The sequence below is a fragment of the Lutra lutra genome, chromosome 1 (genome assembly GCF_902655055.1).
Source record: "Lutra lutra chromosome 1, mLutLut1.2, whole genome shotgun sequence".
Lineage (NCBI taxonomy): Eukaryota > Metazoa > Chordata > Mammalia > Carnivora > Mustelidae > Lutra > Lutra lutra.
The window spans coordinates 103,471,407-103,496,174 of NC_062278.1; the positions used below are offsets into that span (position 1 = coordinate 103,471,407).

Sequence of the window (24,768 nt, forward strand, 5' to 3'; positions counted from 1 at the left end):
AATCCAACAGGAAACCGAAGAGAAGAAGAGCAACAATTCTAGAAACAGAAAATTGATCGCTTTCTGAAAGGTAGGACCTGCAGAGAAGTGAATCCAAAGCGACGGGAAGATAGACCATGGGGGAGGGGCCGGCTCCCAGCAAGCGGCAAAGCAACGGAGCACAAAATCAGAACTTTTAAAAGTCTGCTCCATGGAGGGACATCGCTCCAGAGGCTAAACCAAGGGGAGCCCACGCGGGGTCAGCGTAACCCCAGGTCCCGCGGTGTCACAGAAGGACCGGGGGTGTCTGAGTGTTGCAGAGCTCGCAGGTATTAGAGTGGGGAAGCTGGATACAGCAACAAAGCCAAGGAGTGAGCTCTCAGCTCGGGATTACCTTGAACCCGGTTGCAGGCTGGATGAGCTCAGAGCACAGCCAGAAGCCACAGAGACGGAAGCAACCGGGCTCTTTTCTCCAAGTGCAAGCGATTGATTACTTTCCTCCAAGCGTGACCAGGGAGAAAGGGGTGGTTGGGCGCTTTTCTCTGAGGGAGCACTGAGGAGCAGAACCCTGAGCTCTCGTCCACTCCAGGCCGGAGATTGGGAGGCCACCATCTTCATTCCCGTCCTCCGGAACTCTACAGAAAACGCTCAGGGAACAAAAGCTCCTGAAAGCGAACCTGAGCAGATTACTTAGCCGGGCCCCTGGTAAGGACAGTGCAATTCCACCTGGGGCAAAGACACTTGAGAATCACTACAACAGGCCCCTCCCCAGAAGATCAACAAGAAACCCAGCCAAGACCAACTTCACTCACCAAGGAGAACAGCGGAATTCCAGAGGATGAGAAAACAAATCTTATCTGGACAAAATGACAAGGCAGAAAAACTCACCACAAAAAAAAAAAAAAAAAAGAACAAGAGGCAGTACCGAAGGTTGGGGACCTAATCAATACAGACATTGGTAATATGGCAGATCTAAAGTTCAGAATGAAAATTCTCAAGGCTCTAGCCAGGCTCAAAAAAGGCATAGAAGATATTAAAGAAACCTTTTCCGGAGAGATAAAAGCCCTTTCTGGAGAAATAAAAGAACAAAATCTAACCAAGTTGAAATCAAAAAAACTATTAATGAGGTACAATCAAAAAATGGAAGCTTTTACTGCTAGGATGAGGCAAAAGAAAGAATTAGTGACATAGAAGACCAAATGACAGAGAATAAAGAAGCTGAGCAAAAAAGAGAAAAACAAATACTGGACCACGAGGAGAGAATTCGAGAGATAAGTGACACCATAAAACGACACAACATTAGAATAATTGGGATTCCAGAAGAAGAAAGAGAGAGGGGAGCAGAATGTATATTGGGGAGAATTATTGTAGAGAATTTCCCTAATATGGCAAAGGGAACAAACGTCAAAATCCAGGAAATGCTAAGAATGCCCCACAAAACCAATAAAAATAGGTCCACACCTCATCACCTGATAGTAAAATTTACAAATCTTAGCGACAAAGAGAAAATCCTGAAAAAAGCCCGGGAAAAGAAGTCTGTAACATACAAGGGTAAAAACATTAGATTGGCAGCAGACCTATCCACAGAGACCTGGCAGGCCAGAAAGAACTGGCATGATATATTCAGAGCACTAAATGAAAAAACATGCAGCCAAGAATACTATATCCAGCTAGGCTATCATTGAAAATAGAAGGAGAGATAAAAAGCTTCCAGGACAAACAAAAACTGAAAGAATTTGCAAACACCAAACCAGCTCTACAGGAAATATTGAAAGGGGTCCTCTAAGCAAAGAGATACCCTAAAAGTAGTAGATCAGAAAGTAATAGAGACAATATACAGTACCAGTCACCTTACAGGCAATACAATAGCACTAAATTCACATCTCTCAATAGTTACCCTGAATGTTAATGGGCTAAATGCCCCAATCAAAAGACACAGGGTATCAGAATGGATAAAAAAACAAAACCCATCAATATGCTGCCTACAAGAAACTCATTTTAGACCCGAAGACACCTCCAGATTTAAAGTGAGGGGGTGGAAAACAATGTACCATGCTAATGGACATCAGAAGAAAGCTGGGGTGGCAATCCTTATATTAGATCAATTAGATTTTAAGCCAAAGACTATAATGAAAGATGAGGAAGGACACTATATCATACTCAAAGGATCTGTCCAACAAGAAGACCTAACAATTTTAAATATCTATGCACCTAACGTGGGAGCAGTCAACTATATAAACCAATTAATAACAAAATCAAAGAAACACATCAACAATAATACAATAATAGTAGGGGACTTTAACACTCCCCTCACTGAAATGGACAGATCATCTAAGCAAAAGATCAACAAGGAAATAAAGGCCTTAAATGACACATTGGACCAGATGAACATCACAGATATATTCAGAACATTCCATCCCAAAGCAACAGAGTATACATTCTTCTCTAGTGCACATGGAACATTCTCCAGAATAGACCACATCCTGGGTCATAAATCAGGACTCAACTGGTATCAAAAGATTGGGATCATTCCCTGCATATTTTCAGACCACAATGCTCTGAAGCTAGAACTCAATCACAAGAGGAAATTTGGCAAGAACTCAAATACATGGAGACTAAACAGCATCCTTCTAAAAAATAAATGGGTCAACCAGGAAATTAAAGAAGAATTGAAAAAATTCATGGAAACAAATGATAATGAAAACACAACAGTTCAAAATCTGTGGGACACAGCAAAGGCAGTCCTGAGAGGAAAATATATAGCAGTACAAGTCTTTCTCAAGAAACAAGAAAGGTCTCAAATACACAACCTAACCCTACACCTAAAGGAGCTGGAGAAAGAACAACAAAGAAAGCCTAAACCCAGCAGGAGAAGAGAAATCATAAAGATCAGAGCAGAAATCAATGAAATAGAAACCAAAAAAAACAATAGAACAAATCAACGAAACTAGGAGCTAGTTCTTTGAAAGAATTAATAAGATTGATAAACCCCTGGCCAGACTTATCAAACAGAAAAGAGAAAGGACCCAAATAAATAAAATCATGAATGAAAGAAGAGAGATCACAACCAACACCAAAGAAATAAAAACCAACCAACTGAGCCACCCAGGCGTCCCCCAAAGAAATAAAAACAATTATAAGAACATACTATGATCAACTCTATGCCAACAAATTCAACAATCTGGATGAAATGGATACATTTCTAGAGACATATAAACTACCACAACTGAACCAGAAAGAAATAGAAAACCTGAACAGACCCATAACCAGTAAGGAGATTGGAACAGTCATCAAAAATCTCCAAACAAACAAAAGTCCAGGGCCAGACAGCTTCCCAGGGGAATTCTACCAAACATTTAAAGAAGAATTAATTCCTATTCTCCTGAAACTGTTCCAAAAAATAGAAATGGAAGGAAAACTTCCAAACTCATTTTATGAGGCCAGCATCACCTTGATCCCAAAACCAAAAAAGAGAATTACAGACCAATATCCTTGATGAATACAGATGCGAAAATTCTCACCAAAATACTGGCCAGTAGGATCCAACAGTACATTAAAAGGATTATTCACCACGACCAAGGGGGACTTATTCCAGGGCCACAAGGTTGGTTCAACATCCACAAATCAATCAATGTGATAAAATACATTAATAAAAGAAAGAATACAAACCATATGATACTCTCAATAGATGCTGAAAAAGCATTTGACAAAGTACAGCATTCCTTCCTAATTAAAACTCTTCAAAGTGTAGGGATAGAGGGCACATACCTCAATATCATCAAAGCCATCTATGAAAAACCCACTGCAAATATCATTCTCAATGGAGAAAAACTGAAAGCTTTTCCGCTAAGGTCAGGAACATGGCAGGGATGTCCGTTATCACCACTGCTATTCAACATAGTACTAGAAGTCCTAGCCTCAGCAATCAGACAACAAAAGGAAATTAAAGGCATCCATATCAGCAAAGAAGAAGTCAAACTATCACTCTTTGCAGATGATATGATACTATATGTGGAAAACCCAAAAGGCTCCACTCTAAAACTGCTAGAACTTGTACAGGAATTCAGTAAAGTGTCAGGATATAAAGTCAATGCACAGAAATCAGTTGCATTTCTTTACACTAACAACAAGACAGAAGAAAGAGAAATTAAGGAGTCAGTCCCATTTACAATTGCATCCAAAACCATAAGATACCTAGGAATATCTAACCAAAGAGGCAAAGAATCTATACTCAGAAAACTATAAAGTACTCATGAAAGAAATTGAGGAAGACACAAAGAAATGGAAAAATGTTCCATGCTCATGGATTGGAAGAACAAATATTGTGAAAATGTCTATGCTACCTAAAGCAATCTACACATTTAATGCAATCCCTATCAAAATCCCATACAGTTTTTTCAAAGAAATAGAACAAACAATCCTAAAATTTATATGGAACCAGAAAAGACCTCGAATAGCCAAAGGAATATTGAAAAAGAAAGCCAAAGTTAGTGGCATCACAATTCCGGACTTCAAGCTCTACTACAAAGCTGTCATCATCAAGACAGCATGGTACTGGCACAAAAACAGACCCATAGATCAGTGGAACAGAATAGAGAGCCCAGAAATAGATCCTCAACTCTATGGTCAACTAATCTTTGACAAAGCCGGAAAGAATAAATAAATAAATAAATAAATAAATAAATAAAACATTTTTTCAAAAAATGCTGCTAATCTGCACTAAAAAAAAGATTAAAAGTGGGGAGAGGTACACAGTGGGTTTCAGCTAAAATCATGTTTTATTTCTTCTAAAAATAACAGCATACAGCAAAATGCTAGGATCTGATGGTGCTGGGGAGCTTGGCGGTGAGCACCTGTATGTCTGTTTCGTTATCTTCTATACTTTGCATCTTTGAAATAATTTCTAACTTTTAAAAAGTTTTTAATTTATATACATAAATACATAAATGCTGTATTCAAAGCAGCATTATTCACAATAGCCAAAAGGTGAGGCAGCCCAAATGTACATTGAGAGATGAATGAATAAACAAAATGTGGTTATGTACATACATTTGAGTATTACTCAGACTTAAAAGGAAGAAAATTGTCACATATGCTACCAAATGAACCTTGGAGGTATTATGCTAAATAAAATAAACCAGTCACAAGATGACAAATACTGTACACTCCCACTTGTATGAGGTACCTGGAGTAGTAAACTCATACAGACAGTAGAATGGTGGTTACCATGGGGCTGGAGAGAGGGAGAAATGGGTGCTATTGTTCAGTGGGTTATGGGGTTTCAGTGTGAGAAGGTGAAAAAAGGCTTGGAAATGGTTGGCGGTGACAATGCCCAGCAGTGTGAATGTACTTCATGCCACTGAACTGCAGACTTAAAAATGGTTAAAATGATAAATTTTATATTGTGTACATTTCACCACAATTTTTTAAAGCTTTCAGTTAAAAAAAAAAAATCAAGGAAGACCAATCAAAGAAGGACCAGTAAAAGATATTTTGGAAATCATATGGGGGAATACCATACAGTCAAAAATAAGGTCTACATGTGCTGGTATGGAATATTTGCCCAGGCACACTGGTCACCAGAAGTATTAGTGTATGCAGTGCCATCCTTCATACTGCATCAAGTATCTCTGGAAAATACCTAAGAAACTGGTAAGTGCCATCAATTCTGGGGAGGAAAACATGGGAGCATGAGATCAGAGGTGAGCTCAGGGCCTAACTATTCAAAAAAACTCAACCAGTTTTTAAAGAAGAATAATTCTCTAAGTCATCCATACTGCTGAGAAAGATGAAAAGAAGTAACTGGAATGCACACTTAACACCACAATTCGGAATAACTGAAAAGCTAAGTGGCATGCCCAGGAGCACACGGTTGACAGAACTGGCCTGTTATCCTAGTGCACACTTTCTGTAAATGTTCAAAATATTTAACGGAAGACGTAAAAATATGTCTACTTCTGTATTGCCAACTTATTGAAGCAGAAAACATGCTTTCCCCAAGATAAATTATGTTTGGGAAAACTTTTTATATTTTGCATTTTGTAGTTTAGTTTTTATATTGTCAGCATCATTTCCACATATATGGTAATATTTGCCATTTTTACATAATTTTTATTTTTAAGAATTTCCTTTGATAAGAGATTTTTCTTGTCCTTTGCTTCCAATTTTCGTTTTTGTTTCGTTTCGTTGACAATTATTCCTATTTAGTTTCCATGTTTGCTGTTCACATACCCAAAAGTGCATGGATAATGGATTCTTTTAAAGCAAAATAGACATTTTTTAAAATCACAAAAAATCATACACATACACACATTTAAGTGTATGTATATGTATGTATTCTGATTCCCAATCCATTGCTTTTCCCATTCGGCCTACTTTAGTAGCCAAAGGTGTAAAAGAATACACTCCTTGTTATCCTAAAGACAAGATTTCTGCCCTTGCTTTTTGGATTAAAATCTCCTCTCCTCCACTAGGTGGTTTTTAGCCAAGGATCCTGCTTCCGAGGTATGGTACCAACCACATTCGAATTGCTAACTGTAAGATTTAAAGTGTCCACATGGTGGCACTAGATACCTTTGGTCAAAGTGCATAACCCAGTAAGCGATTTCTGAAAAACAGGGAGAGAAGAGCCTCTGGCATTAGCAAAGATTAAAAATTAAAGCTAGTATGAAAGACATCTTGTTCCTGTCTGGAGGGATGGCCCTCAGCCAAAGCATATTTGAAGCTCTAATTACATACTTAAAGACATCCAAAGTGCCAAGCGGATGTTACAGACTCCTACAATGAAGCCGGTTTTGTCCAGTGGCAAACATACATCTGTTCCTTCGGACATACTTCATTACAACACACATACAACATACTTCCACACACTTCCTCCTTACACATTTCTCTCTGTGTCCATCTATCTTCATCTCTCCTTCTCTGACACATAGGTACACATATGCATCTACACCATGGAGTGCATTTTTAGGTGGTAGGGGGGTGGGGGTAAGATTCATAATCACATCCCTACTAAATAATTCTTTTAAAGCGTACAATTGCTGCCTGTCTTCATCTTTTTGTAAGTTCCCAAATTTCAACAGTTCATGAATGTCCCATAAGAAGGTATAAAACTTGGTGGGTTAAGTCTCAACTCAGATGGTAAATATCTTAAAACTCATCACAAAAGTATCTACTTCTCATCTTTTTACAATCTTATATTAATTTATAACAGACTGGGAAATTTCATTGCTAGTCCTTCACATACAGGTAGTTTTAAAGGGTAACACCCAGCAATGGATCTTGAATAAATTTCCAACAAATAAGCTTCAGAAATGCCTGAAGAAAGAAAAGCTGAAAAGCTTAGTGGTTTATGATTCTATTTTTTGATGCCCATTATCATAGCTTTCTTTCAAGCTAAAAATATCTTAAAGATGATTTAATAAAACGTACTGCCTTGAGTATTTTTACAACACAGAGACAGATTCAATGTGATCTACTCACTTCATTCAGAAACTTTTTTTTTTGTGCGGACAAGAATTTTTTCCACGACAATAAGTGTATGTGTCTTGCACCCTGATTAAACAAACCAAAACAGCACCTTCTAGGCCTATAATCTACTTTTTTAAATGAGCATTTAAATTCAAAAGCACATTGCACTGAGTAAACCAGAGTTCTTAAATGACCATAACTCAGTAATATATTGTACATATAAGCTAATTATAAGAGTATTTTTATATGTGAAACACCAAAAGGATGAATGGGTAGATGGCTTTTCATATGTGTTTATTTTCAGAAGCAGTGATTATGGTCCTGCTAAACCCAAAACTTCTCAGAATTTGAAAGGAAGATAAATTTTAAATGTATCCATAAAATAGAGAAACTGCTCCAATCTCAGGCTACTCCAGTGATGTAGGGAAGAAGTAGTGTGAGCAGTTTGGTCAAGTCTACTGCAAGCCCAGGAGTTGACAATACTCTGTACAAATTCAAGAAGTCCATGGCAGATCATGTGCAGACTGATGAACAGTGAACCTACAGCCACCGACCGTGGGCACTGAAAATAACACATCATTGCAGACAGTGTATCTTTTTCCCCCAGGATCTCCAACTCAGAACCAAACAATGTGCAGACAAGACTCAGAAATTGTTTTATTAAATTGAACACAAAATACCTGTTACAATAATGTCAAGCTTTTATCAGAAATCAGTACATAAGTGAGGATACACAGCCAAAATGAGCCATCAACATAAGCAGTGTAAATTTTAAATAACTTTTGGGTTTCTATTTTCAATATGCTGAAGAAAATAAAACCAAAAAAAGCAATTTCAATCTCACAATTCACAGTTGATTGGTTTTAATCCCATGACACTTTTGCCATTTTATCGCCCCAGAATGCAAACAGATTTCCAAAGTGGGTGACTGACACTTAGCCCCAACAATACACACAGATGTTAAACCCCTGTATGACATTTAGAAAAGATTTTAGGAAACAACCCCAATTTCATACAGTTCTGGCTGGCGGTTTTTAGCTATATCCTTTACTAGATATTTTTCTAGTGAAATAGCAAAAGCGGTTTTAAAAATTTGCCATGCCATTAAATGAAGGGTTCTAGAGTCTCCCTTTTTTTTTTTAAGTGATTTTATTCTCTAATTTAAAACAGTAACTACACTAAAAATGCAACCTTAACAGTGAAAGCAAAATCAGTTTTGTTTCTGGATCTAGAGCATACATCCAAGAGAGGCAACTCATTGCCCTAGCAGATACATGGAATGCTTCAGAGCAGAATCTGACATGCTCTAGTAAGGCATCTCAAAGCAGACACACCATACCTAAATTAAATTATTACAGTCAGCCGAGGATACCACATGGTGAACACCAATTAACACAGAATCAACATGAATTCTTACAAAATGACACACTGATTTACAAAACCACAGAAAGGTGCTCAAGTACCAAAAGAAGGCAAAACAATGACCAGCCACTCTAAAAGAGTTTTGTTCCCGTAAATGCCAGATTTGCAGAGTAGAAATAAACTTAATATGTGCTTTGCCCTAGACTATCACTCATCCTGACATATGGGGTTACTTTTCCTTAAAAAAATATATCATGTAGAGAATATACATTGAATCAATGATATAGAACATTTATTTTCACTAGTGAGGGGGTCACTTAAGCACTTAACTAGAAAAAGAGTAATCATGAAGGTTATTTAAATGCAAAAAGAAATCTGATAAAACCTGCATTATTAGTTGGTATTAACAGTGAAGTGAGGTTTTTAGCAATTACATTGGCTTAATGAGGAGCATGACCATGAAAAAAAATCTTCAAATTCAAAGAATTGTGAAATGCCTAAAAATGAAAGTTTAGTTAGTAAAAAATCATACTTTCATTTTAAGGTCCCCAAAGGAATGTTCAGTTATCTTGGAAGCCATGATGCTTATCATACAAGCACAAGAATATGACTCAGGAACAGTGAAGTTTCAATTCCGACTTATCCATTGAATCTTCATTACCTGGAGCAAGTCACTTAAATTCTTCAGATTTTGCCCACAAAAAAACTGGCATAAAAATAAAGGCATATGTCAAAAAAATTTTTTTTTCTAAACAGTACTAGAGTAAAGCTAAAGATGATTACTAAGGCTCACAATTTCAACAACTCATTGTACAGTACAATCATTTTCGATCCTGTTAATTATGGCTAGAGGAAGCATGGGCAATGACAACACTCAGGGAATTCAAAGGCTTTAGATAAGTTAATGGTTTTGACTTTCGCAACTGTGAAATCTGTTCTTCTCGAGTTGTCTAAAACAGCTAATCATCTATGGGTTTGACTCTCTCCACTTCTCTATGTTCTGGTAGAGCAGGTGAAAGTAATGACAGAGATGTGGTTTCATGGAGAAAAGCAGCAATAGAATGAAATGAGGTATAAGGTGATTTAATAAACCCCAATCTGTAATTTACAGTTATTTTAAAGAGGCTGCATAGTTCAGCAAAAATACACTATAGAAGAGGGATAAAGAAAAAATTCTATGGAACTTTAAAAGGTGTGACAACTACGCATTTAAAATGACCAACACCAGAGAACTTGAGGTTGGAAAGGAGTGGTTTTCCTCCACGCTAAGCACATATAAAAACAGAAACCAGAAGGCTAAAGTCCACAAGAGAAAACAATGTATGTTATTGGTTCCAGTTATCAACTTCATACACTGCTTTATGGTATTAAAGATAGCAATATTCAAACAGATAATAAACTCTAGTTAACGACACCTATGCTGAAGTGTTTAAGGGAGAATATGGTCTGAAATTTATGCTGAAATATATATTTTTTAAAAACTCCATGGATGGACGGATAGAGGGACAGACAGACAGGTGGTAATTCAAGCCTAGTAAAGTGTTAATGGCATAATTTACTGGTGGATATACTGTAAAAATTTTTTAACTTCAATGTATGTTTAAAATTTTTCATAATAAAATATTGAGGAAATTTTTACTATTTCTACAATAAAGTTAATTTAGCAGTGTGTTTTAAAGACTCAGGCAATTTAGAATTGTAATTAACTGAAGGGAGAATTTTTGCTTAAGGCCTCAAACCCAATTTCTGAAGATCCTTTAACATAGAGATGAACTAACACAATTGGTAAGTATTATGAACAAGATAGTCTCTTCTTCACACACCTCATTTGCAAGTAAGTAATTCTCTTCTCTCTACAGAATAGACAAGTTTTGAAAAGAGCACTGGAATAAAGTTTTTCCAAACATCAGTGTAAATCAAGCCCTTCCAATCCACCACACTACTACTCATTAAATATAAATGCAACATAGATCAAGGTGAAGAATAATCTATGACTACTGTCAGCCTGGGACAACTGGATTTATTTTCAGGGTGTGTTGTTCCTTATCAACAATGTTAACAGTTTTACTCAGTATCAAATTGAAATCTCATTAAGCTAAAAATAAATAAATAAATAAAATGCAGAATGCAGAATTCACACAGACCTTCGCTATTCCAAGCTTCTGTTTTATGAATTGTGATTAACGGCAATAATTCTATCATCTCTTCTCTCTGTGAAATGCTAAAACTTGCTAAAGGCACTCATATTCTGGGCTTAATGGAGACAGGGTCACATGGGACCATAAGCCAGTATTTACTTTTTGGTAGCTACCCAGAAAGGGAGTTTACAAATGACCCTCCCATTCACACTGGGAAGAAAAAGTCAAACACCTATCAGTAGAAACGTCATATGAGAAACTATTTACACAGCTATTTGTCCACTCGGAAAGACTGCTAGTAACTATGATGATAGAGGTCTACAAAGAAAAACCCCCAAAAAACAAAAGCAACAACAAAACACTATTATGTATGAAACTCCCGAATAGTAATTTGGCTGGTTAAAAAAAAAAAAAAAAAAGTTGTTAAGGTGGAGTATTTTTTAAGCATTTGTTCAAAAGCCTACATTAAACTTTTGTCTCTATTGACAAAATATTTCTATTTCTAAAGAAATTCTATTGTCTTATATATGCCTCACCAAGTTCTTTAGAGAGCACTTTGAGTCTACATTCCAATATTAAGGAAACAAAACAAGTTCCAAATACACCATCCCTAGGCCTCTCTGTAGAGGATACCATGCCCAAAATTACATGTCTCCCCTGACAAGCAAGCCTTGTATTACACAGGTCACTGGACAGTCCTCAAACTGTCATTGCTCAGGGTCCCACCCAATTCAGGAGTGAAGGAATCATAAATCCCACTACTAATCCTTAGAATCTATCTACAGAGGAAGATTAAAGCAAATATATGTTTCGTGTTTATTTATAAACACGAAACATGTATTTTCCCATTCCCCTCATTGAAAGTGTAGACAAGCAGCTATAAACAAGCATATCAATTCTGTAAAATAAGGTGGAAGGAAGATCTCATGCTTCCCTTCAGCTGTGTTAAGTCAGAGTAACATAAGGATGGTCTCAGGCGGCCATAATTCTTCATTCAATCTCAGAGTTTCAAAAAATCTTAAATGGTTTTCTAAGTTTACCAACTCATTAGGAGGGGAAATAATGAAGAAGAGTTGGAGAAAGAACTTTTTCTAAATGAATGGTATAAAATATTCATCTTGCAGACTTCAGTGCAATAAGGGACAAGCAGACAAATGTAATAAAAAACATGCACATATTTACAGGTTGTAGTACATGATATACAAAGACAAGACCAACAAAGTATTTTCTGTTCAGTGTGGAGCCAAAAGGATTTACATGGCACACTTTGTTTTGTAGCTTAACTTGTTGAAAAAAACACTTCAAAGGCATAGGCAGTCCAATCTTTTAATTGGAACATGGAATTTTTCCTTTACAACTTCTTGCCCTCGATATCTTAAGAAGAGTTTCTAATTGTTATCTTCTAACATTGACTTCAAATGACAACTTACTGAAAGATACTCACAAAGAGACTCTGATGATATGAGTTCTTCTTGCAGATGATTACTGAAATCTACTGACTCAACTAAAGGTCTTCCGCTGTTTAGGCCTCTGTCCGTCCTTGTATACAGCATATACAAAGATACTAACATGACTCTTGGTGCAGATTCTAGAGCAGATTACAAAGCAGGACTGGACTTCACAAAAGGAAACCAACAGAGATCACGTATCACTGACTGTGGTAGTAACAACGGCCTTCTTTGACAGGGAAAAAACACTGTCTAATAGGAATGCATGAAGATGAGAAATTGTACCATGCAGAGATATATTTATTTAGGTATTTCCTTTTTGACAACCTCTGTCACCTTTGCTTCACCTATGGAGCACAGGAGAATGTTGCAAGGTAACAACCCCAAAACAATCCACTGTCATAGAGATCTGTGATTTTCTCTTTTTTTGGATGTGTAGGTAACCTCTATAAATGATCATAGAAGTTATCAACTTCCTACAGTTTGGAAATTAAGGAGCAAACCCAGTTATTGTAGGCAATATGGTATCTAAAGTGTCATATAAAACAAACACATAGCTCTTCTTTAGTGCAAAGAAATAGAGCAAGTAAGAAATAACACTATAAATCTAACTTTTTTCTTTAAAGAAAATGCGTTTATGCATTCATAACATCCATTAAGGGCACTGGGAGACTGGAAACCTGAATATGCAAGGCCAGGAAAGACATCAAGGCCTTTAAGTCCACTGCTTTTTGTATATATATAATGAAATTATTAAGTGGGGAGAGTGGGGAAAATCCTTCAATTTTATTTGCAAAGGAAAAACTGAAAGTGGATAAATGCCACTTTTACAAATTGTAAATTCTTATCCACGATCTTCTACTATTACCTGAAATAAGGATCCAATGAAATCTTCTCTATGGTATCACATAAATATATATGTATGTGTGTATATATGTACTTATATACACATACATATATGTATGTATGTCTATATGTACAGACATATAGAGAAAGGGAGGAAAATAAAGTTTTTAAATAATTAAAGAACTAAGTGGCCAGCACTGTAATATTAAATTCTACCCAAAAATGATACTTAGCAGCAATATGAGTAACCTACTGACCAATAAAATAAGTTCTAAATTGGTCTAAACTAATCAATTGTATAAAAGGATTATTATGCTCAGAGTCACAGGTCTAGATAGAATCTCAATAATGTTATTTCATTCTCCTGTTTCTGGGAGGGGAAAAAATGTACTAAACAATTCTATTTTTCAAAAAACCACCACTTCAACAGAAGAACAAGTTGATAATTGTACCAGTGGTTATCCCAAAACTGAATTTTAAATACAGATCTACATTGCTCAAAAATTGTTCATAAGGATTAAAGGCAAGAAATGATGATTGTAATTTCCTTCTCCCCATCTCGTTGCCTATAGAATTATCAAGGAAAAACAGGAGTTTTATTTTTAATTACTAATTAAAGCAATCAAATGTGAATTGACCATAGTGCAAAGATACTGCTCATTATAAACTTCCTGGTGAATGTGGCCTTCCAAAAAAAAGTATGGATGAGCACCAGTCTTATCCATGTAAATACAGTAAGTAGATAAAATACAACTAATTAAATTCATAGAGTACTCCATTAGTTTATCTAGCCATACACTAGAGCTTCTTATTTTAAAAACCAAAACCAAATAATAATACTGTTAAAATGATCAGATACCAAAGTAATCCATAATGTATTTCCACAACCTTTAAAGAAGCTGAATTACAAAGAGCCGAAGTTCATGTATTTTACTACTGGATATTATGAAACTAAAATTTGGTTAACTTTTTTTTTAATCCTCTCTATCTATAAAATAATAAGGTAGTAGTATTTTTCAGGGTAGCCAACCAACGGGTAAGACAGGAAAGAACATAAGTAAACCATAAGGATCAGTTTATCGAAAAAGACTCCCAAAACAAATATCAAAAGATCTGAACTTAACAATCAAGATTGTCATATAAGTAGGTTATTACCAGTGAATAACTCTAAATTGAAAAATCAAACACATCTTTACATTTCTCAAAACCATCTGAAAAATATTTTTTAAAAAAATAGCATATCTATCTTAAATGCATTGAATATTGGAACAGGGGGCTTGGAAAGCCCACAAAATAGCTGGGGCATGAAAATTAGCTCATTAAACAAGCTAATTCAACTGAGGTGGGGTGGGGGAAGGAGGAAGGAAGGAAGAAGATGGCATTTAAATGTGTAAAATCCACAAGTGGAAATGAAATTTCACAGTTGGGAAGTCTACAAGCACACTGGAAGTGTATAAATCCAAGAAAATCTATATTCAATCAATAATGGGAAGACAAGGGGAAAACATGTCCTGGGAAAGACCCTAATCCGGTTTATATTCATATATCCTACTGGCAAGGCATTGTGTTGAGGTGGTTCCAAAGAAACCTTGGGAAACCAGAATCTCTGCTTACCTGTTTTTACCATTATCTGAAGTAAGAACTCAATAAAATTCTTTACTTAACAGTACGTAAAACTAAAATTGCAAAAGAAGGTGAAAATTTTAAATTTTTGAATAGTTAAAGCTCTAAGTGATCAGGCTACTAGTTGACCAGAACTTGGTCAAGATAAAAAGTTATTTCTCATGGGGTAGGTAGGTCACATGCTCTAAGTAGCTCAACACAACTGACCTGAAAACGCATCATGACCTAAGAAGCACATTCTTTTCCTTCCCCAGTCTTGATAGCTCATGGTACACCACTGCAGGTTACACGTATTAACATTAAGCAGAGGAATATACTCAGATCAAAAGGACCACAAAAGCAGGGCATGTTGACAGAAGGCAAACAACAGGCAGGAAAAGCTGCTCTATCTGAATACAACAACCACTATACATATCCCAGATTCTCCATCTCATTTCTGTACCGCTGTTCAGACACCTTGCTTTTATGTTGCTTGCTCTCTAAATGCTGCCGGAACTCCATCTCCTCACCAGCCCCAACATTACACATGGAGCAGTAAAACTGGCCACTCGGGGTAACACACATGGCCAGATCACGTGGAATTCTCTGCCGAGAGCGGGGATTGAAGTAAGGACCTGCTAAAGCAAGAGATAAAAATGGATTCACTTCAAAATATTCACTACATAAATGATGACAGTCTGATTATCACTATAATATGTCATCCTAAGCTCAAATTATAAAATTCACTCTCAGCTTTAAATGAATGCAAAATTAATAGATTTTTTAAATTACAATTTTATACACGTTCAATCTAAGAAGCGAAATGATTCCTCCAACTACTGTCAGAAATTTTACTGTAGAGCCAAACCCCAGCTCCAAATGACAATGTCTCTAAAAAGTAAGTAAAATTGTAAAAATTGTTTAACTTCCAAACATTATATGAAAAGTTTTATCATTATACTAACTTTTTAATCCAAAAATTCTACTTCTAAGAATTATCCTAAGAAAACATTGAGAATTTTTGTATGGAGATTTATCAACAAGGACATTATTTCATCAGTGTGCATACAAGTTTTTATGGGAGGATGTGGGAAAAGGAGAACAAATAGATTATTTGAAAAATTATGGTAATGAATGCAACAGAAAACATGCAGTCACTGTAAGTAATAAAAACTCTTTGATTTTCTTTGGTTACATGAAAATGTGATTATAATATGCTATTAAGTGAAACAAGAATATCACAAAATATAATCACATTTCTTTTTTTTAATTTTTTAATTTTTATAAACATATATATATTTTTTAATTTTATTTATTTATTTGACAGAGAGAGATCACAAGGCAGAGAGGCAAGCAGAGAAAGAGAGAGGAGGAAGCAGGGTCCCTGCCGAGAAGAGAGCCCGATGCGGGACTTGATCCCAGGACCCTGAGATCATGACCTGAGCTGAAGGCAGAGGCTTAACCCACTGAGCCACCCAGGCGCCCCTAAACATATATTTTTATCCCCAGGGGTACAGGTCTGTGAATCGCCAGGTTTACACACTTCACAGCACTCACCATAGCACATACCCTCCCCAATGTCCATAACCCCACTCCCCTCTCCCAACCCCCCCCAGCAACCCTCAGTTTGTTTTGTGAGTATAATCACATTTCTATTTCAAAGAATATATAGAGAGATGGGAATGACATACTAACATATACAAAAATGTTGGCGGAATTATTGGTAATTTTTTTTCTTTTTACATAACGGACTTCTTTTTTTTAACTATGTTAAACTGAATTTACTGGCCTATTGCATTTAAAAAAAAAGCTAATCTATAATTACCTGAATAAATTCTCCTTCAGCATTCAAAATATTCAATGTGACATATTTATAGGCAAATCAAATTATAACTAATGTATTTTAGGTTTGGGGGGTATTGTTTGTTTGTTTTTATTGAAGCATAGTTGACACACACTGTTACATTAGTTTCGGGGGACTGCACAACTCTATACATTATGCTATGCTCACCACAGGTGCAGTCCAGCTGTCACCATGCAACACTATTATAGTTCCACCAACTATATTCCCTATGCTGACTTATTCCCTGACTTATTCACTCCGTAACTGGAAGCCTGTATCTCCCATTCCCCTTCACTGTTTTGCCAAAGCCACCTGCCCCTCGCCTAGAGTTCTCTGTATTTACTTAGCACAATACCTTCTAGGTCCATCCATGTTGTTGCAAATAGCAAGATCTCATTCATTTTTATGACTGAATAATATTCCATAGTGTGCGTGTGTGTGTGTGTGTCTGTGTGTGTGTATACACATGCGCACACACCACATCTTTATCCATTCATCTATCAAGGGATACTTGGGTTGCTTCCGTATCTTGGCTATTGTAAATAACATTGAAATGAACACACGAGTGCATATATCTTTTCAAAACAGTGTTTTTATTTTCTTTGGGTAAATAAATACCCAGTTATATAACTGAATTCTTAAGTTGGACCATTGCTTATTAGTTTTCTGCTTTCTTTTCTACTATAATAAATATTTAAGACTTTTCTCAAAATATTACTTTCACTGTATCCTACAAAATTTAATATATTTTTATTACTGTTTGATTTTAAGAATTTTAAATTTCCAGGTACCTGGGTGGCTCAGTTGGTAAAGAATAAGAATCTGCCTTTGGCTCAGGCTCAAGTCAAGATCCCAGGGACTATAGATCAAGTCCCAAAGAGCCTCCGGCTTCCTGCTCAGCAGGGAGTCTGCCTCTTCATCTTTCTCTGCCCCTCTCCCACTGCTCATGCACAGTGCTCTCTCTCGATCACTCTCAAATACATAAAATCTTTTTTTTTAAAGATTTTATTTATTTATTTGACAGAGAGAGATCACAAGTAAATGGAGAGGCAGGCAGAGAGAGAGAGAGGGAAGCAGGCTCCCTGCTGAGCAGAGAGCCCGATGCGGGACTCAATCCAAGGACCCTGAGATCATGACCTGAGCCAAAGGCAGCGGCTTAACCCACTGAGCCACCCAGGCGCCCCATACATAAAAAGGAATTTTTAATTTCCAGTATGATTTCTTCTTTGATCCAGAGTTATTTAGAAGTATTTAAAAATTTCCAAACAAATGGAAATTTTGTAGGGTTTTTTAAATATATTTTTTGTTATTGATCCCTCATTTAATTGTACTCTGCCCAGAAAACAGTCCAAACTGCCCTCTGTCCTAAGGTTTATTTTACCTAATATTAATGCAGTTATCTCAGCTTCCTTCAGTTCAGCTAAATTTTTTATTTTATTTATTTTCTCTTTACTTTTTTTCTTATTTTCTTTCTTAAATTCTTTTAGTTTAAATTCAATTAACATATAGAATATTATTAGTTTCAGAGGTAGAGTTCAGTGAATCATCAGTCTTATGTGACACCCAGTGCTCATTATACCTCAGCTGAACTTTTTTTTCTTAAAGATTTTATTTATTTATTTGACAGAGAAAGAGAGAGCATAAGCAGTGGGGAGCAGAGACAGAGGGAGTAGCAGACTCCCTGCTGAGCAATGAGCCTAATGTGGGACTCCATCCCATGAACCCTGGGATCATGATCTGAGCCTAAGGCAGACGCTTAATCAACTAAGCCACCCAGGTGACTCTCAGCTGATTTTTTTTTTTAGATTTATTTATTTATTTATTTGACAGAGAGAGAGCATACAAGTATGCAGAGCAGCAGGCAGAGGGAGAGGAAGAGGGAGAAGACGACTCCCCGCTGAGCAGGGAGCCCAATTCGGGACTCAATCCCAGGACCCTGGGATCATGACCTGAGCGGAAGGCAGCCGCTTAACTGACTGAGCCACCCAGGTGCCCCTCTCAGCTGAATTTTTTTAATCCAATCTTGTAATCTTTGTCTTGTAACTGGGACTTCAGTAAATTTATACTTACTATAATCACTGATGTATGTTTCAACTTTTATTAATCATAGTACATTATGCTTTCTCTATGTCCCTTTTTCTATGTTTATCTTGCCTTTCCAATGAATGTTTTTGTTTTTCATTTGACCTACTGTTCCATGAGTTACCTCTCCTAGTATACGTGTGCATTGGAAGCTGTGACGGGGGAGGATAAAGGACTATTCAGTCCAACTCTCCTTCCTGAAGATAATCAGAAAATGCAGAAAACATTCCTATAATGCAGCAGTTCTGAACTGAAGATGTATATGAGAGGATGAACTGAAGGTGTATATGAGAATCACTGAGGAAGCATTTCTAAAACACACATATGTCTGGGTCCCACTCTGAATTTACTGACAAAATATCTCTAAGTCATGGTTCAGGCATGTGTATTTTGTAAAAACTCCCCCAAGTTTAAAGCCACTGCTAAAATCTTTTTTATTTTCCCCAACAAATGGAGATTTAACAGGACACAACTTTAAACCAAGTAGTCCATTTTTATAACGCATTTTACATTTCTCAGCTGGCAAACACCAGAAGCAGTGTAAAGGGACTATGATCAAAGATCTTAAAACAGGGACGCCTGGGTGGCTCAGTGGGTTAAAGCCTCTGCCTTCGGCTCAGGTCATGATCCCAGGGTCCTGGGATCAAGCCCCACATTGAGCCCCGCATTGAGCCCCACATCGAGCCCCACATCGAGCCCCACATCGGGCTCTCTGCTCAGCAGGGAGCCTGCTTCCCTTCCTCTCTCTCTCTCTCTCTCTCTCTCTGCCTGCCTCTCTGCCTACTTGTGATCTCTGTCAAATAAATAAATAAAAATAAAGTCTTGAAAAAAAAAAAAGGCCTGAAAACATAAACTATAATTTAAAATCAAAATAAATAATAAACTACACAGAAAATAAAGACCTGAAATAAACACCAGATTGAAAAGCCACTAGACAAATGAACAATTAACTAACCGGAAATTCTCAGGGCTATTATCATTAAAGGAAATAAAAATAAAGAAGACCACTTCCAGGGGGAGGAGTCAAGATGGCGGAGAAGTAGCAGGCTGAGACTACTTCGGGTAGCGGGAGATCAGCTAAATAGCTTATCTAAAGATTGCAAACACCTACAAATCCAACGGGAGATTGAAGAGAAGAACAGCAATTCCAGAAACAGAAAATCAACCACTTTCTGCAAGGTAGGACTGGCGGAGAAGTGAATCCAAAGCGACTGGAAGATAGACCGCGGGGGGAGGGGCCGGCTCCCGGCAAGCGGCGGAGCAACAGAGCAAAATCAGGACTTTTAAAAGTCTGTTCCGCTGAGGGACATCGCTCCAGAGGCTTAACTGGGGTGAAGCCCAGGCGGGGTCAGCACGGCCTCAGGTCCCACAGGGTCGCAGAAGGATCGGGGGTGTCTGAGTGTCGCAGAGCTTACCGGTATTAGAACGGGGAAGCCGGCTACAGAGACAGAGCCGAGGAGTGACTCTCAGCTCGGGGTTGCCTTGAACCGGTCGCAGGCTCGGTCAGCTCGGAGCGCGGCCCGAGGCCAGGGTGACGGGAGTCATTGGGCGCTGTTCTCTGAGGGCGCACTGAGGAGTGGGGCCCCGGGCTCTTGGCTCCTCCAGGCCGGAGACCAGGAGGCCGCCATCTTTATTCCCGTCCTCCGGAACTCTACGGAAAGCGCTCAGGGAACAAAAGCTCCCGAAAACAAACCCGAGCGGATTACTCAGCGCGGCCCCGGGTAAGGGCGGTGCAACTCCGCCTGGGGCAAAGACGCTTGAGAATCACTACAACAGGCCCCTCCCTCAGAAGATCAACGGGAAACCCAGCCAGGACCAAGTTCACCTACCAATGAGAGCGGCGGAATTCCAGAGGAGAAGAAAGCAAAGCACGGAACTCATGGCTTTCTCCCCATGATTTTTTAGCCTTGCAGTTAATTTAATTTTTTTTTCTTTTTCAATTTTTTTTTTCTTTTTCTCTTCTTCTGCTAAATTTTTTTTAACTTTTACCGTTTTCTTTTTTTAACGTTTTTTAAATAGTTTATCTAATATATATTTTTTTTTCCTCTTTTTATATTTTTTATCGGCTTTCTTTTTTTAAATAGTTTCTTTTTTTTTTTTCTTTCTTTCTGAACTCCTTTTTATCCCCTTTCTTCCCCCTCACAATTCGGGATCTCTTCTGATTTGGCTAAAGCATATTTTCCTGGGGTTGTTGCCACCCTTTTAGTATTTTACTTGCTCCTTCAAAACTCTTATCTGAACAAAATGACAAGGCGGAAAAATTCACAACAAAAAAAAGAACAAGAGGCAGTACCAAAGGCTAGGGACCTAATCAATACAGACAGTGGTAATATGTCAGATATAGAGTTCAGAATGACGATTCTAAAGGTTCTAGCCGGGCTTGAAAAAGGCATGGGAGATATTAAAGCAACCCTCTCAGGAGATATAAAAGCCCTTTCTGGAGAAATAAAAGAACTAAAATCTAACCAAGTTGAAATCAAAAAAGCTATTAATGAGGTGCAATCAAAAATGGAGGCTCTCACTGCTAGGATAAATGAGGCAGAAGAAAGAATTAGCGATATAGAAGACCAAATGACAGAGAATAAAGAAGCTGAGCAAAAGAGGGACAAACAGCTACTGGACCACGAGGGGAGAATTCGAGAGATAAGTGACACCATAAGACGAAACAACATTAGAATAATTGGGATTCCAGAAGAAGAGGAAACAGAGAGGGGAGCAGAAGGTATATTGGAGAGAATTATTGGAGAGAATTTCCCCAATATGGCAAAGGGAACAAGCATCAAAATTCAGGAGGTTCAGAGAACCCCCCTCAAAATCAATAAGAATAGGTCCACACCCTGTCACCTAATAGTAAAATTTACAAGTCTTAGTGACAAAGAAAAGATCCTGAAAGCAGCCCGGGAAAAGAAGTCTGTAACGTACATTGGTAAAAATATTAGATTGGCAGCAGACTTATCCACAGAGACATGGCAGGCCAGAAAGAGCTGGCATGATATATTCAGAGTACTAAATGAGAAAAACATGCAGCCAAGAATTCTATATCCAGCTAGGCTATCATTGAAAATAGAAGGAGAGATTAAAAGCTTCCAGGACAAACAAAAACTGAAAGAATTTGCAAATACCAAACCAGCTCTACAGGAAATATTGAAAGGGGTCCTCTAAGCAAAGAGAGACCCTAAAAGTAGTAGATCAGAAAGAAACAGAGACAATATACAATAACAGTCACCTTACAGGCAATACAATGGCACTAAATTCATATCTCTCAATACTTACCCTGAATGTTAATGGGCTAAATGCCCCAATCAAAAGACACAGGGTATCAGAATGGATAAAAAAACAAAACCCATCTATATGTTGCCTACAAGAAACTCATCTTAAACCCGAAGACACCTCCAGGTTTAAAGTGAGGGGGTGGAAAAGAATTTACCATGCTAATGGACATCAGAAGAAAGCAGGAGTGGCAATCCTTATATCAGATCAATTAGATTTTAAGCCAAAGATTATAATAAGAGATGAGGAAGGACACTATATCATACTCAAAGGAACTGTCCAACAAGAAGACCTAACAATTTTAAATATCTATGCACCTAACGTGGGAGCAGCCAACTATATAAACCAATTAATAACAAAATCAAAGAAACACATCGACAAGAATACAATAATAGTAGGGGATTTTAACACTCCCCTCACTGAAATGGACAGATCATCCAAGCAAAAGATCAACAAGGAAATCAAGGCCTTAAATGACACACTGGACCAGATGGACATCACAGATATATTCAGAACATTTCATCCCAAAGCAACAGAATACACATTCTTCTCTAGTGCACATGGAACATTCTCCAGAATAGATCACATTCTTGGTCCTAAATCAAGTCTCAACCGGTATCAAAAGATTGGGATCATTCCCTGCATATTTTCAGACCACAATGCTCTAAAGCTAGAACTCAATCACAAGAGGAAATTTGGAAAGAACCCAAATACATGGAGACTAAACAGCATCCTTCTAAAGAATGAATGGGTCAACCAGGAAATTAAAGAAGAATTGAAAAAATTTATGGAAACAAATGATAATGAAAACACAACGGTTCAGAATCTGTGGGACACAACAAAGGCAGTCCTGAGAGGAAAATATATAGCGGTACAAGCCTTTCTCAAGAAACAAGAAAGGTCTCAGGTACACAACCTAACCCTACACCTAAAGGAGCTGGAGAAAGAACAACAAAGAAAGCCTAAACCCAGCAGAAGAAGAGAAATCATAAAGATCAGAGCAGAAATCAATGAAATAGAAACCAAAAAAACAATAGAACAAATCAACGAAACTAGGAGCTGGTTCTTTGCAAGAATTAATAAGATTGATTAAACCCCTGGCCAGACTTATCAAAAAGAAAAGAGAAAGGACCCAAATAAATAAAATCATGAATGAAAGAGGAGAGATCACAACGAACACCAAAGAAATACAGACAATTATAAGAACATACTATGAGCAACTCTACGCCAACAAATTTGACAATCTGGAAGAAATGGATGCATTCCTAGAGACATATAAACTACCACAACTGAACCAGGAAGAAATAGAAAGCCTGAACAGACCCATAACCAGTAAGGAGATTGAAACAGTCATCAAAAATCTCCAAACAAACAAAAGCCCAGGGCCAGACGGCTTCCCGGGGGAATTCTACCAAACATTTAAAGAAGAACTAATTCCTATTCTCCTGAAACTGTTCCAAAAAATAGAAATAGAAGGAAAACATCCAAACTCATTTTATGAGGCCAGCATCACCTTGATCCCAAAACCAGACAAGGATCCCAACAAAAAAGAGAACTACAGACCAATATCCTTGATGAACACAGATGCAAAAATTCTCGCCAAAATACAAGCCAATAGGATTCAACAGTACATTAAAAGGATTATTCACCACGACCAAGTGGGATTTATTCCAGGGCTGCAAGGTTGGTTCAACACCCGCAAATCAATCAATGTGATACAACACATTAATAAAAGAAAGAACAAGAACCATATGATACTCTCCATAGATGCTGAAAAATCATTTGACAAAGTACAGCATCCCTTCCTGATCAAAACTCTTCAAAGTGTAGGGATAGAGGGCACATACCTCAATATCATCAAAGCCATCTATGAAAAACCCACCGCAAATATCATTCTCAATGGAGAAAAACTGAAAGCTTTTCCGCTAAGGTCAGGAACATGGCAGGGATGTCCGTTATCACCACTGCTATTCAACATAGTACTAGAAGTCCTAGCCTCAGCAATCAGACAACAAAAGGAAATTAAAGGCATCCAAATCGGCAAAGAAGAAGTCAAACTATCACTCTTTGCAGATGATATGATACTATATGTGGAAAACCCAAGAGACTCCACTCCAAAACTGCTAGAACTTGTACAGGAATTCAGTAAAGTGTCAGGATATAAAATCAATGCACAGAAATCAGTTGCATTTCTCTACACCAACAACAAGACAGAAGAAAGAGAAATTAAGGAGTCCATCCCTTTTACAATTGCACCCAAAAATATAAGATACCTAGGAATAAACCTAACCAAAGAGACTAAGAATCTATACACAGAAAACTATAAAGTACTCGTGAAAGAAATTGAGGAAGACACAAAGAAATGGAAAAATGTTCCATGCTCCTGGATTGGAAGAATAAATATTGTGAAAATGTCTATGCTACCTAAAGCAATCTACACATTTAATGCAATTCCTATCAAAGTACCATCCATTTTTTTCAAAGAAATGGAACAAAGAATCCTAAAATTTATATGGAACCAGAAAAGACCTCGAATAGCCAAAGGAATATTGAAAAAGAAAGCCAAAGTTGGTGGCATCACAATTCCGGACTTCAAGCTCTATTACAAAGCTGTCATCATCAAGACAGCATGGTACTGGCACAAAAACAGACACACAGATCAATGGAACAGAATAGAGAGCCCAGAAATGGACCCTCAACTCTATGGTCAACTCATCTTCAACAAAGC

General features: G+C 37.4%; 1 protein-coding gene across 3 annotated transcripts in view; it reads right to left on the reverse strand.

Annotated features, from left to right (window-relative positions):
* Positions 1-8,082: 8,082 nt before the first annotated feature.
* ZMAT3 (zinc finger matrin-type 3) overlaps positions 8,083-24,768 on the reverse strand; it is a 40,741-nt gene continuing 24,055 nt past the window's right edge. For 2 of the 3 annotated variants that reach the window (XM_047730914.1, XM_047730925.1), the window contains exon 6: positions 8,083-15,483. In XM_047730914.1, the coding sequence (XP_047586870.1) occupies positions 15,272-15,483 (212 nt within the window). In that variant the 3' untranslated portion in view covers positions 8,083-15,271. The remainder of the gene's footprint in view (positions 15,484-24,768) is intronic. The other variant, XM_047730931.1, reaches the window with a different exon arrangement.